This window comes from Pelobates fuscus, chromosome 1 (assembly GCF_036172605.1).
Source record: "Pelobates fuscus isolate aPelFus1 chromosome 1, aPelFus1.pri, whole genome shotgun sequence".
In the NCBI taxonomy this organism is placed as follows: domain Eukaryota; kingdom Metazoa; phylum Chordata; class Amphibia; order Anura; family Pelobatidae; genus Pelobates; species Pelobates fuscus.
Window position 1 is genome coordinate 356,588,677 of NC_086317.1, and position 15,735 is coordinate 356,604,411.

Genomic DNA, 15,735 nt, shown 5'->3' on the forward strand with positions numbered 1-15,735 from the left:
TGATATCCAGCAGATTGAGATGTGAGCAAGTTAATCGGTGATAGCAGACATACTAAACTCACCACTGTGATTAACTCTATTAGTCTATTAACATGCATTTTACAGACTGATCAGCTGCACTCGCCATATGTCCAACAGGACAACTGTTCTATAGGACACTAATATTTCCTACGATGTGCTTAAAGGACCACTATAGGCACCCAGACCACTTCAGCTTAATGAAGTGGTCTGGGTGCCAGGTCCCTCTAGTTTTAACCCTGCAGCTGAAAACATAGCAGTTTCAGAGAAACTGCTATGTTTCACTGAGGGTTAATCCAGCCTCTAGTTACTGTCTCATTGACAGCCGCTAGAGGCGCTTCTACGTTTCTCACTGTGATTTTCACAGTGAGAAGACGCCAGCGTCCATAGGAAAGCATTGAGAATGCTTTCCTATGGACTGACTGCGCGCGCGGCTCTTGCCATGCATGCACATTCAGCCGATGACGGGGAAAGGAGGAGGAGAGTCCCCAGCACCAAGGGAGACTGGCACTGGAAAAAAAGGTAAGGGTTTAACCCCTTCCTCACCCTAGAGCCCGGCAGGAGGGGGGCCATGAGGGTGAGGGGGGCCCAAGGACCCTATAGAGCCAGGAAAACTAGTATATTTTCCTGGCACGATAGTGGTCCTTTAAACGATGATATACTAGACCGGCCAATATAGTTCACTGTATTAATTTATAAAAGTAAATCCTTACGTAACAAGTATTTATCTCAACTTTACCCCAACATATCTCAAACAATGGATAAGCATTTCATGACTGCTAGGATGGAAGGAAAAAAATAATGACAGAATGGTTTCTCTCTACAATTATATCTTAGCTTATTTTTAACAAATATATAAAAAAAAAAAAAAAAAAAAAAAAAAAAAAAAAAAAAGGTTCTTTGGAATCATTTGAATTGCACTAGAATTTTTTTAATGAAATCAATTGAGAATATAAATATACTAAAACATTATTTACGTTGAGCATGTGTAATAATATTTGTGATATTGTTCAGTGGCTGTAATGTTCGATAAATAAATAGTAAAAAAAAAAATGTACATGTAGGATCAAGTATTGAGGTTAGCTTGTCACTTTAGGGTTAAGAAAATATGGCTTGTCCTTTGCGTGCAGTCATCTGTGACCTCATTTCATTTACTAAACACTGATACTAAAGACAGTGCTTTGGTCAAAACAATACTACAAAACTTTAATAGCCTTGGGTGTGTTGAGATGTAAATACCTTGTATGAAGATAAAAACTACCAACTGGGACATTCATTAAAACACTGTTGACAACCAAATTGCAAAGTTTGGGCCAAAATAGAGTTTAAAAAAAATTACAAATAAATCTCCAATTGTTGGAGATTTTTGGTTCCCACCATGCCACATTCTCTGCATTTGAACTGCAAAATCATTACTACTGTAGATAGGAAGAATATGTTTGACATCACCCAGTGCTCGGGTGTTTAGCCATTCAGTTCTGTGGAGCTGTCTCCCATATCGTCCAAAAGCTCCTTTTAGAGACACATTCTTTTGCTTGTGCTACTGAACTCCCCGTGCATTTATAATCTTGTATTTTGAACGTCTAACTTAAGCGATATATATCATTTGGCCTAAATTTGCACACACAAAACACAACCATTAATGAAAAGGTTAAATGAATGTGTAGTCATTATATAACTCAAAATCTTCCCAGTTTCCTTCTAAATATAAAGAAGCAATATGTATTTGAATTTCCAGTTTTGAAGTCAGCAAAACAGGTATTTTAAAAAAAATAAAATAAAAATGTAAAAAAAGTCTTATGGCAGCAATTACCCTACTGGTTGTTCCTATCTGTAGTATATTTCAGGTAAGGCAGTTAGGGGTGGGGTTTGGGAAAAAAAGAATAAAAGTCTCTGCAATAGTCCATGTTAGTTCTGATGCCTTTTCATGTGCAGGGCTAAGTGGTCAGAGCGAGAGAAGCTGCGGTTGCACACAGCACATTGAAAGGGTTTAGCTCCTGTGTGCTTTCTGTAGTGACGGGTCAGTTCATCTGAGCGAGCAAATCTCCAGTCACAACCTTCCCAAGTGCACTTGTATGGCTTCTCTCCTGCAATTAAACAATTTATAAAATTGGTTAGGGTTGTACAGCATAAAAATAAATTATATATATTTTATTTAACAGGCAATGGTACATGGTATATTTACAGATAGTTGAGGAACACAATTGAGGTGACAATATCATTTTAGTCAGTATGTCAACATATTCAGTACTGTGCAGCTTGATGTTTACTGTGTCTTAATAATACGAAAATAAATACAAATAAAATAATCATGGTTTTCATGTTAGTCTACTGATGCGATGGAGGAAGAGATATACATACATAAGCACAAACATAATAGACTACACTAAGACTGTGCTGTCATTACATCATACCCAAGCCGTGCCCTCCTGTCAATAATAAGTTGATGAAATCCAATAATCCTTCACATTAACCCAGCTACGTTCATGTAGAAATATGATGTTCTAGACTGCCCAAGGCTTATTTTAATATTTTTCACAATGGTTGATCTACATGAGAGCAAACATTGCCAATGCCTTAATTACATACCAGAACTTCATTATACAATTTAAGAATGTAAATTACAATAACATCACATCCCAAAAGTGCTTAATGAACATTTAGATCAATTATGGAATCAGTGAACAGATTGGTTTCCCTATAGATCAAAGCCACCCCATATTATATCCTCCCCCCCAAAGAATTAAAGAAAAAAAAAAAGTATTGGATTGCACTTTCAATGAGATGCAGAGCTCTCGTGCATTTGTAGATAAAGTTTCACTATTTTAGGTAAAGCCTATTAAGTGCAGATCACTTGTAGGTCTCTATATATACACCCATCCTTTAAATATCTCCTTATTAATATTTATCCTATTACAGCTTTATTTAGAATTGAAGATGTACGTTCTTCGTTTTAGCAGTAACAAATGTGGCATTATGCAAAATTTTCCAAAACTAGAAAACATTTCTTGACAGGTACTTTGCCTAATCTTCTAAAACTTCACACTGCAAAAATAAATGGTCTGAACTCACAGCAAAATTATCCAGCCATCTAAAAATTCACATAGCCAAACCAATTTGCTAGAAGAGAATAGGATAATCACCGTCCTAGTGTCATCAATGTGATTCACTGAGAGGCTTCAATGTTTGTTAGTCCCGTTAATAGAGTTTATTAGCAACATTACAATTTATGTAAAAATTACTCTCAAACCAAGCTGGACAATTCCCAGGTGAACGTCACAACTTCTAGAGCAAAAAAAATTAAAAAAAATGCTGAAGACTAAAAGTTCTTACCGGACTCCTAAACAAATAAAATCAGGACAAGTCTTTAAAAAAAAAAAAAAAAAAAAATGTATAAGACATGGCTAATAGCACAGGACTAGATATTTTAAGCCTGGTTATATACATACACTCAGCTAGTTTACTTTTTTGATTTAGGCATGGTTCACACCATGTTCAAGAAGCTTTTGATTCCATGCCAACAAATTCTAACTTTTTTTTGTAAAATGCCTACAGTGTTAAATCAAAATACTATTCTATAAAGAGTAACGTGTTTTAGCTCAGTTACTGGAACATGACGACTGAATCAAAACAGCTATTTTCCTGTTAATTTAAACGGAGCTACTCCTCCACTTGAGAAGAACTTCTACGGGATTTGTTAAAATGTCAGCACTGTTCAAGTAAAAACACCATGGGGAAACTGGTACCGACTTGTAGCCAAATTGTACATGCCAGCCTTCTCTATTCAAGCCAGGAATATCATACCTCACTCTACTTGAAAACACTTACAGTGTTTTATGTTTTTAAAATGTGAACAGAGAGCTCTGACTACAGCAAATACACTTTCAGTTTAGTAAACACTCAAATAATATTTATTTGGTACCAGAGTCCATTCAGATGTATTGAACATGTAATAGGATTGCTTTAAAACAGACACTAATATAAAAAAAGATATTTTTAATAAATATATATTTTTTTATTTATTTCCAACATAGTCTCAAGAGGTCAATATCAACATATCTTACTTAACTAATTGATAACGTTCTGTATTTTGAAAATGTAGCGCCCCAATGAGGCTTAGAAGTAATGAGAGGGGGAATAAAAAAAAATAAAAAAATAAACCTCAACCCTAGGCTACACTGCATTAAGTCTTATATTGCGTATTCACTGCACTATAGATCAGTGTTGTTTCATGTATAGTGAAGATAGGAACACAAATCACTATTTTCCATACTTCCCCAATACAGTAATATACAAAAATCATGTGTTCAAATATTCAGATGTTGCCGCAACAACAGTCTTGCCAATCTTCCAGGTTATCCTCATGGTGTTACCTTATTGGAAACAGAGCTGACAGAATGAAACCACTCCCACTGCAAGTGAATGCAGGAGAGGAATGAAACATTCCAGAAACAAAATGATGACCATAGACTACAGCAACATAGGAAGTTAAACCCTCAAGCTTTTTTTTTTTTTTTAACTTGAAAAAAAAAAAAAAAAAGACCTCGTAGTAGGTCGAAATGTTGCTGCTCTTTTTTTGTTCCATTAAATCTGCCTGCGGCTTTGGACGCTGAGTGCCTGGTGAACTTTTTTGTTGCCTTAATATTAAAATGATGTTACAACAATAATTGATATTATTATTTATATAGCGCCATCAGATTCCATAGCGCTGTACAATAGGTGGACTAACAGACATGTAATTGTAACCAGACAACTGGACGTACAGAAACAGAGGGGTGGAAGGCCCTGCTCAATGAGCTTACATTCTAGAGGGAGTGGGGTATAGTGACACAAAGGGTAAAAGTAGGGGTACGATATCTACAGTAGATATTTCACAGAACGTGTTCTTTAAACCATAGGCCAACTGAACGGACAGGCTTCTTCAAATTAAATTATATATTGGGAGGCTAAAAGGTGCAAAGAAAGTCTTAACAACTTAGATCCTTATTAAGATCAGCAAGAAAATTATGGGTCATTAGGTTAAATATTGCTTGTACATTTTTTTTAATGTCCTGAAAGTTTATAATTTTATTAAGTTTACAGGAAGAGTTTTCTAACAATTTTAAATAAAAAAAATAAATAAATGTAAAGACAATTTGCCAAGAAACTGCCCAGCTCAGTTTTGATTTAAATCACAAAAACACTAACAGGACAGAGATTCTCCCACTAATGAACATTAAACCTAGTCTGTGTTTGTTCTGAGACAAAAATCTATTAGAAGGTATTCAAACGGATTGAAAGGACCAACAAGGTTGAATAAATATATAAAAAAGACGAAGGGGTTTTGATACAAAAGAAATTCTAAAAGTGTTTTGACTCGGTACACCAGACAAACTTTGCTCCAAGCTTTTTATTTTATGTAAAATGACAGATTGCAAAGCAAGGTTATCATTCACAGGCGATTTAAAGCTTTTGTCAAGAAGTGAAGATTAGAAGGAAAAAGCAGTTTGAATAGTATGTGATTACTAAAGAACGAGTTTGGCCAGATAAACAGGACTGCTGAATACCCCAAGGCTTTTTTCTTTTGAGAATATTAAACAAATCTCTGCTAAATTGCATTGCATGGTACTATCTTATTAATTTAGGATTTGCTTTGAAGAAAACTTAGTTTAATAATGGCATTTTAAAGATTAAAAAGATTTAAAAAAAAAAAAATCTAATTGTTGTAGAAGCAAACAGAATGCATAGATACACTATTAGATCAGTTACTTATGGCCCCTTAATACAATCATTGATTGGTTACACACTAGTGGAAAATAAACACAGAACTCTAGAGAATATCAGATTAGAGTCCTGCAGGTGTAGTATAGCTTGATTAATGAAACTTAAACTTGTTAAAAGTTAATTAGAGTAGAGGTTGGGAACAATATGTGTTGCATAAATAATTCAACTTTAGCAAAGGATATCCATTACTTTTTCACAGCTTAGCTCAATACTAAAAGAAAGGTCACGCTCGGAGAGGTGTTAGGGCCAACCATGCTATTTGATTCTTTACTAGGGAAGTCTGGCTTCAGACCTTCATCTGCTTAACTTAAGGAACACTAAACACCAGCACAACTATAGCGGTTACGATGCTTAGAATATGCCTTTAATAACAATGATATCATTTTTGCCTAGATTTAGTCTAGCAGAGAATTCTAGAATTCTCTAATCTAGAAATACTCTAATCCATAGAGCAGACTTCCCCAAAATCCGGCCCTCCAGATGTTGCTGAACTACAACTCCCATGACTCTATGAATAAAATAGATAGGCTGAGAATCATGGGAGTTGTAGTTCAGCAACATGTGTAGGGCCATAGTTTGGGGAAGCCTGGTATAGAGGGAAAAGACATTGAAAAGGCTTATCTACAGAGAGGGTGGGAAAAATGTAGATCCTTTACAAATGTCAAATCATCAACATGGGAGACGTAGTCAGAGAGGGATATTTTATATATATATATATATATATATATATATATATATTTTTTTTTTTTTTTTTTCGCTACAGGTAACATGCTCCTTAATTCTAACTAGGCTCTAGGACCTGGCTCGTTTAGTCAAGTATGAAATCCAACCTGCCAGTTACACACAATGGCACACTGAAACCATTCAAGTGGCTACATGCAAAATATGCTTTATAATAGGCATAATCCCATAAATTAGCCATGATCATCACTGAGCCAAGGTTAACAGATAAAGAAGTGACTCAGTTTCGGTGTTGGGGCACTCCAGCAATATGTTTAAGCTAGGATTATGAAAAACACATATTGGTGGAACAGATTTGTTTAGCATAGTAACAGTCTGCAAAACAGACCTTTGTTCTACTGCTTTTATATTTTTACAGTGGCTGTTAAAGATAACTGCTTCATTTATCAAAGCTAGGATTTCCATAGTAACCTTTAGCTTTCAAAGAGTTTCTTTACACAAAAACAATTAATTTGAATTAACTGCTTAAAACAAGACCTTGCTTCCATAGCAATAGTAAGACAGATTTCCAAATGGATGATGGGTTACATTTCCTGGAGCCAAAACAGAACAATGGGAACGCCATTACCTTAAAGTGGGGACTGATACATCTCAGCACATTAATGCACAAGGATCCTTATCTAAGGGGGAGTAGATAAGAGCCAGGACAGGGTAAATTATTACAGAAAAAAGGACTAAAACACAAAGTAATGCACAAAACTGCTGAAGCATTACCGGAGTCATACATGGGAGATCTGTACAAATTCTACTGTTCTAGTAGCTAAAGTTATTATACACGCACACAGACAGACATAAAAGCATTAAAATAAAGTTTTCCACAACAATTTTCAGGTGGTACAAAATTCTATGACATGACAGAAATAGATTTATAAATTATATCAGCATTACTGGTAATTATAGGGGGAGGGGGAAGATAAGTAAAAAAATAAAAAATAATTAATATATATATATATATATATATATATATATATATATAATAATTATTTTTTACTTATCATATATATATATATATATATACACATACACATACACACACACACACACACACACACAACTTCTGCTGTTTGGTCCAATCTTAAAATATGGTCTTCTTACTAAAGAGCTGATTAAAAAAAAAAAAAAAAAAAAAAAAAAGGTAGGCCAAATATTATAAATGAATCTCCAGTTTAACCAAGCTTAAGGGATATTTTCTTAATCTCCAATTGGACAAGCTTTTGTGAATCTGCTGTCAACAATGTAATCAATAATCAAACTTCAAAATAAGTTTGTTGACTCACAAATAATAAAAAATGTAGGCCAAATATTATACAGTTTCCATCTTGACTAAGCTGAAGTAGGATTTCCCTAACTGTCAGTTTAAACAAGCTTTTGCAAGTCTGTTGTTAATAAACAAACTTCTAAATCGTTTTGTTTGTTTGCTTATACATACGGAGACAGACTATAGAAAACATGGATAGATTTTTGGTAAAAATATACAGTGCAAGGTTAATAAAGGTTGTCACAGGGTATTTGAAATTTATGTTGGGTTGCGTAGTGAACAAACACCCTTGAGGGCTGCTTAGACGTATTTATACTTGATAAATACCATACCTTTGGTTTGCAAGAGCTTTTTTTGAAAACAGGGCTGTGTAGCTATTTCTGTGACATGAAAATGCACACTGTCTGGAAGAATATTGGCCATGCTTTACAGCAAACCCTGCACGTGTAGACTTTGCTCATTCGTAAAAAGGAAGTTCCCCTGAAGGGTAATGTACATTTCCCAACACACCTGTCTTAATGAGACAGCGATAATTTAGGAGTCCAATGGCTGTGAACATGGTAGTTAAACTGGTTAACATAGGCTTCGGTCTTAAAGGAGCCATGCATTTTAGCGCAACATAGTACATCATTGGAGAGAAGAGGGAAATGTGCTACCACCTCAGGGGAAGGCAATGTTCGGCACTCTAGATGTTGTGGACTGCATCTCCCCTGATGCTTTACCAGCAATATAACTGATGGTAAAGCATCATGGGAGATGTAGTCCACAGCATCTGGAGTGCCGAAGGTTACCTGGACTTCCAATTAGAAAGGTGCAATCCTACCCAATCACTCACAGATAAAATGGCCAAGTGAAATGGGCAAAGGGGAATACACAAGCGCACTTGCAGGAATATATATAGTCCAGGTTAAACCAAAAGAGGGTAGCTTAAATAGTCAGGGGAGGCAGAGTATAACAGTTCAAATATGTTAATGTTATAAGAAGAAAAATAACAGTGGGGTGTGGTGTGGTTCAAAACGTGAAGCTATCCGCATGGCAACCAATACAATGGTTTTCACTGGTCCAGATTTATAACTATTCTCCATTTTTGCACATCTTGTCTCCCCAGCAGCACTTTTTACACTACGCAAGCATCACTTAGTCAATTTCTTGTGCTCCACTAAACCTACAACCTTACATTAATATACTGACAACAGACAAAGTAGAACCCACTATTAATAATGTTTAGAAGACATCAACATATTCCCAAGCGCTGCTCAACGGGATGATGTTCTAATAATTCCTGATTGATGTGAAAGTCAATGTACTTGAGGCCTTTTGTACAAAGTAGTTCAAACGCAATTTAAAATAAAATAGCATGTGAAAAGGAAACAAACGGTCAGGTATGAGTAATTGAAAGTGCAATTTCTTGTATAGTTTGGTATGACAAAGGATGATTGCATCATATGTTTGTGTCGAGACATTTAGATTATCTGTTACGGCTGAAGAAGAGGGGCAGAAATAAAGAATACTTTCACTGAATGGTCCTCAGCTTACGTGGTCATTTAAAAAAAAAAAAAAAAATAACATTTACAAAAAGTATAACAAAAGAAACCCCCACATGCCAGGTGATATAATTTAACTGCAATGGTGAACAAAGCACATGACAAAATTAACCATGAATGAGTGATTTAAGGATGAAAAACATACAGACTTCAAAAAGGCAAGACTTGTATGGATAATATTTACACAGGCATTCAAGTGAACAATAAATGCACATACCAGTATGTGTTCTCAGGTGAGCTTTTAAATGAGATGACTTTGTATATACCTTTGTGCATCCTGGAATAGAAAAGAAAGCAGGGCTGTTACAAGCTAAAATGGTCACTTCTTCCTCCCCCCGTAAATATAACCGGTTGCCAGTGAAGCTTGCGAGCGAATGTACTGAATTCGATATATATTTGTATTTCAGCAAATATGAAAGACAAATATATATTTTAGTATTATTTTATTCACACTCAGCAAAACATTCCTTCCGCTCACAGTGTTGAAAAGGCTAGCGTCCTAAAAACAGAAAGCTTTGTCAACGTTGCAACAGATGTATTTTGTCAGATGCCCATGTATATTTATTCTTATTAAGCCGACTTATTTATCACAGTTATTCCTAGCAGTACATATTCATCTACATTCTTGCATTCTAAAAATACCTGGAGAGATTCCAGAGGAAGAAAGTGTGCCAGGGTTTAGCATTATTTTGCTATTTGCCGCAATATTTAAGTGATAAATCTGCTGGGAAGACATTTTCTATTCTTTCTTAAATACTTCTAATGAAGAGTTTGCACCTTCTGCCAGGGCATTCCATCAACCACATTACATGTACTCTCGATTTCCTTTCTTGTACTCAAAGGGTAAGGCAAAGGATATTTAATCTCCCATTGTATCTTGACCATGCTAGGACACAACTAAACTCATTTGGGTTTCCCGGCAGAAAGCAAAGCATGTGCCCATTTTAACTTTTCTGCTTCTTAAAGATCACCTCAGGTCCCATTCAATTCTAGAACATCACTCGGAACCTAATGAATTCTTTCCAAGCCTTACTTTTACGTTAACCCTTAAGGATAACAACTTTCCAGGCCATAATTATATTCTGAACACAACAGACTATGCTAACATGGAATGTCTTCTCTTTTTACATCAGTTCTTCTAGAAAGAAGATTGCTAGGGCAGGTAATGTTACTAAAAGAGTCCATAAGGACCAGATTATGATGATGCCTGGAACCATTATAAAAGTACATGTTGAAAACTGAATGAAATCGTCAATGACACAAGTATCAAAACATAACATCTTTGGAAATCTACAAATAAGCAGTTCTACATCCAATCTTACTTCACTGCAATCATTCTAATCCTACTATATGCAAGTCATAACAATATATAACCTATTCCTGTTTTGACGACCATAACTTTTTCCAAGGTTGAACAGAATATCACATGGCCAAGCATATTAATCAGAAAAAATGTGGAGGATTTACCATAACATATACATCACATGCATTTGATGTGGCTATTAAAACAGAATGTTGATACCATAACAATAATTAAAATAGTTTACAGAATTTTATTAAGCTTGTATATAAACAAAAAAAAAAAAAAACAACTAATTTTAGCATAACTTTTTTTCATCATCAGGTGGCATAAATCAAAATACATTTCATGTGAATACGAATCACCTACACATAAACCACAAGGGAAGTTTATATCTTAAACTGTACTTGATTCTTCAGTGTTTGGGAGAGTGGAATGGTTTGTGCCTTAGCCAACATAGGCCTATATGGTGCTTCACTACATGCAGCACAACGTCAACGCCCCAGCATTCTGTTTAAGCCATATGAGCACAATACAGGAGTATGTACTGAGTTTGTGCCAATTTAAACAGACCTCTAGCCCCCAAGCCGTCAAAGCTAGGCGGAAGGGTGTAAAATGCACCTAGGATTGCCTCCAAGTAAAAATAACCTTTTAAAACAACTAAGAAATATCTACAGAAATGAAAAGTGTAGTTAATTGTTACACAACAATATATACTACTTAGTTGATACAGATTTAAAGCCAGCGTATGTGTGCTGTGTAGGAATCATGATAGATAGATAAATAATAGGATCAAATTGGCTACCAGTTATGTCTTACCAGGATAGTCACAGTAGTGGATTCGCCTTTTTTCCAAATCTGGATTATTTCTGCGATTGTAGCGGACAGGCTGAATAGCGGAGGACGTCATGGATACATGCGCTGATAGTGTAGGGTTGTGGATTGCCATCTTGGAGGCTATTGTAGCTGCATATGAAGGAGGAGGATTTGCTGTCTGGAGGAGCTCAGCTTGTCTATCTGGACTGCCAGGTTCAGAGCTGGGTGGTGAAGGAGGGAAGTAGGTGGCTTCTTGTGGCTGCATGAACTGACTGGCCATGCTGTATGAGCACTGGTGAATGCCATGAAAGGGCTTCATTACAGTCTGTGGCACAGAGGAGGGGATTGTGTTGAAACCAGACATATCGGTTGACATGGAAGCATTATTCATACTGTCTATTACGGACGCCTGGTTTGGAGAACCAGACATGTCTAAATCAGGAGAGCTCAACAGCTGATATAACTGACCATGCTGAGGGCTCACTGGAATTTGAAGTTCTGGCGATGGAAGCTCTTGTTTGATGTAGATATTGTGTAGATCTGAATTCTGGTGAGAACTGAAAATGCTGGTGAATTCTGGGAGAGGCTGGGATGTGGCACAATCACTTTGCTGGTTAAATACAGTGACAGGCTCTGTCTTAATATGAGTTACATGAGGCCTTGGAGCTTTATACAGGTTTGTTCTCAGGTGAGTGATGTCCGGAAGGAAGACATTCATATTAATGCTGTAAGGTAGTCCATCACTGTCGTTAAAGAACTGGTCAATACCGGAGGCACTGTCTCTCCTGTATTTCTTCTGTTCTTGCATAGTGTGAACAGGTGGAGCATGAGGAGTCAGGTACTTGTCCATTTCACATCTAGTCTGAATGAGAAATAGAATATTTACAGTTCAGACACAAAATACGCTTACACAGTACACACTATTGCCACAAGACTCTCAAATTGGATATTATCCAAAACAGAAAAAAAAAATGTGACAAGGAAATATTAGTTGAGCTTGAAAAAAAACAGAGAAGACGGTAAAGGTTTTTATTTTGGCAATTATGCTGTCAATTCTTTACAACTACAGGTTTAGTGAATACATTCTTGTCCTTGGTTTTTCTATATATAAAAAAAAAAAAAAAGCTTAACATTTAAAAACCTATCAAATGAATGGTTTGTTATTGAAGACGATTTTGATAAATTTAGAGATACATACTCACACAAGAAACAGTCAATGAAACATATTGAAAGAAAAGAAAAATCCAAAACAATTGAACTATAAAATTAAAGAAGGGGGGCGGGGGAGGATCATTAGTCAATAGAATGTTTTTAAAATAAGATCCAATAGTGAGAAAAAAAAAGGACAAAATGTATATTTTGTGTACACACACACACTACCATAACAACAACAACGTAAGGATATTATTGTTTAATAGGCAGGGCATAAAAAAAAAAAAAAACACACACAGCATCTACTCAGTATTATTATATTACAAACTGAAAGAGATTGATATATATAAAAAAAAAAAGTTAAATACAACCGAGTTGGACTTTTTAAATTTTAGCCCTAATTTTGCAAGCCTGACCCTAAACTAAAAGCAAATATTTATTGTGCAGAAAGAAAATAGATATATATTGTACAGCGCTGCGGAATTTGTTGGTGCTTTATAAATAATATACACACACACACTCTAAAATGATAATACAAACTTGGGAATGAGCAAGCACATTCCATTTTGTAAAATTAAGGGATTTTAAATTAGCCTTTTCTTTTACTGTATTCATATCAAATAAATTGAATGGTGGGGAGTGGTACATAGGAGGCTCTAGGCTGTCAGCACCAATACAGTCATCAGCCAAACATTTATCATGTACTCTTCAATGAACAAATGCTACATTCCCCCATCTACTGTAAAAACTCGAGTCATTTCTAATCCCTTGAGCATTCCCAAAAATGAATCAGCTGACAAATGGAAATAAAATGAAAACAACCATACCACACAAGTGCAATAATTCTCATGCAATAATCTCTCGGAACGTTTAGTCCCTTTCCACCCAAAAAAAAAAAAAAAATAATAATCAAAAACTTGTTTCCCTGAGAACATGCACCGTAATGATAATAATACCTGACTTTTACAGCTCCTGTTATTGCGCCCAGTGCCTGCAGCTTTCTCATTAACAGGAAAAGACTTGCATTTCTTTTATTGCCAACATTACTAACTCAACCCTGAGCTATAAAGTGATTAACTGTTAAGAACAAAAGTATCTGCCGAACACAGACAAGTTCAATAACACATAAATAAATGATTATGCATAGAACAGCGTGACAGCTTGGATACAATGTGATCAACGTGCAGGTTCTATCAGGGGCTGCCAGCCAGGGGAGCATGCTGGGGGGGGGATAGACAGCATGCCAGCATGGGGGTGCCAACCAAGAATGCCAGCCTGCATTCAGGTGTGTGTGGAGTGGTATGGGGGGGGCAGGGGGTAGCCAGCATGCCAACCAACGGTGGGTTGGGGGGGCTATCATTCTGCAGCAGCCTGGGTGACACATCGAGCAGGAATAGTAAACCCGGAGGTGGCCAGCTCATTTTGTGGTTAGCCACCTAGTCCTTTTCGGTCGCCCAGCTGTTGTTTGAGCCTGACCGGTTCCCTGCACGCTTTATTTCTGTTCTGCAGCAGTGAGCATGAGGGGGCGAGGAGACAGCTGCTAATAGCCAGCTATCTATACTGACACCAGGACCCTAAATGTACACCATCACCTCCTAGTCCTGACTGGTACACCCCCATTAGCAATAAAAAAAAATAGTATTATTACTACTGCTTCGAATGTATTAACTCTATGAGTTCCAGTAGGGTACTGTATGTTGCCCACGATCTACCTATGAGTAGTTTGAATGCCTATCCCTCTCCGGCTAGCTGCCCCAGTTGCCTTTACCTGCACTATATCATCGGTCAGCATCCTGGAGCTCTTGAGATCGTCCCCGTACAGAGCTCCCCCGGCAGCAGGGTCCCCTCTCGAGGCATGGTGCCCGCCGTGGACAGGCTTGAGCTGGGTGAAGACCGGCTCCTCCAGGCGCCCCAGCCTGGCACTCATGGTCAGCACCGTGGTGGCCATAGATCCCGCTGTGCGGCCGGAGCAGAGCGGAGAGAATGGAACGGAGCAGGGGAGATAGAGCGCAGTGAGCGGCGGAGATCCCGGGCTGAGCGGACACGGTGACTGAGTAGTGAGTGCAGCATAGGATGCTACCTGTTGCAGGGTGGATCCCGCTTTATTCCGGGGTTGGACGCTGAGGGAAGTCTCCTGGGGGCCGGAGCCAATGAGACGCATTGTGTGGGTGTCAGCAGGCGGAGGGGAGTAGGCTGTGTTGGGAGCCGCCCCTCAAATATTGTCCTCAGTCTGAAATACAGTGTGTGCTGGTACTGACATTATTAGGGAAAGTGAGGATGGAGCACAATGAAATGTTTCATTTTTTTTTACTAGTATTCCAGCAACTGAAGTGTTAATTAATGTAAATTTAATTAACCCCTGAATAGAGGTTAATGAGTGTGTAAATGAAGATGCATTGGTTTAAACATCAGATAACGTCTGGCAATGCATAGGGGTTTAGTCAGTAAATTTTGAATAGCAATGAATTTAATCGGAATGTCAGATGTTGGACAATTCTACAAAACTACCATAGCCGGATTTTTGCCATCCAGATATCAGATTGCATTCCAAATTGGAGCAAAATAAAATCCCAATATCTAGGCAAACTCAGCCAATCTGGAGAGATTACCGCCATTTAATATAGCCACAGTTTGGGATTTTTAACCTCAGTGTCGCCATTTTGATATCACTTGGAATTTTCGGTGTAGTGGATACATTCTTCTGCATGTTTTCTCACTTGAAGCTATGGGCAGATAATCAATCTGCTGACCTTTGAGACTGTCCATGTCAGACAGTGTATCTATGCAAAGGAGGCTGTAATACACATTGCGTTTAATTTAAAAAAAGAAAAGAAAACTGGACCTCAGTCTTTTAACTTTATTATTTTTCCTCTATACTCCAAAAATAATGCCTGTGTAGGTGGTGGTATGGCTTGGTTTTATGGGAGTTGTAGTTCAAATATTAGCTTCCTGCAGCAATAAACTGACCATGAGACTAAAAATCCCAGAAGCCCTTGAATTTTTGGAGGTTAGTTAGAAATTTACCACAATGCTTTGAGTATTCATTTAATGTTGTAATGTAGTAGAATAAACAGTTTATTTGTCATAAGGCTTTAATGCCGTATTAAAGGAATAATCAAAGCACCATAACCACTACATAGTTT

General features: G+C 37.0%; 1 protein-coding gene across 2 annotated transcripts; it reads right to left on the reverse strand.

Annotated features, from left to right (window-relative positions):
* Window positions 1-892: 892 nt before the first annotated feature.
* KLF5 (KLF transcription factor 5) lies at window positions 893-14,654 on the reverse strand. 2 transcript variants are annotated; one of them, XM_063444693.1, is made up of 4 exons: window positions 14,361-14,654; window positions 11,444-12,302; window positions 9,542-9,601; window positions 893-2,105 (listed from the first exon to the last, which is right to left on the reverse strand). In XM_063444693.1, exons 1-4 carry the CDS (start codon window positions 14,538-14,540, stop codon window positions 1,927-1,929), a joined length of 1,278 nt encoding a protein of 425 aa, XP_063300763.1. In that variant the 5' UTR covers window positions 14,541-14,654; the 3' UTR covers window positions 893-1,926. The 2 variants fall into 2 exon arrangements, with proteins under 2 accessions (XP_063300763.1, XP_063300764.1); XM_063444694.1 differs by lacking the exon at window positions 14,361-14,654 and adding an exon at window positions 13,549-13,572.
* Window positions 14,655-15,735: the final 1,081 nt, after the last annotated feature.

What these genes read in the sequence shown, in the direction of transcription:
- KLF5 (XM_063444693.1), bottom strand. Translation starts at nt 14,540, where the DNA reads ATGGCCACCACGGTGCTGACCATGAGTGCCAGGCTGGGGCGCCTGGAG. An exon ending in TGACCGATGATATAGTGCAG is followed by an intron (nt 12,303 to 14,360) that starts GTAAAGGCAACT and finishes TTTCTCATTCAG; the next exon opens with ACTAGATGTGAAATGGACAA. An exon ending in CCACTACTGTGACTATCCTG is followed by an intron (nt 9,602 to 11,443) that starts GTAAGACATAAC and finishes TTTCTATTCCAG; the next exon opens with GATGCACAAAGGTATATACA.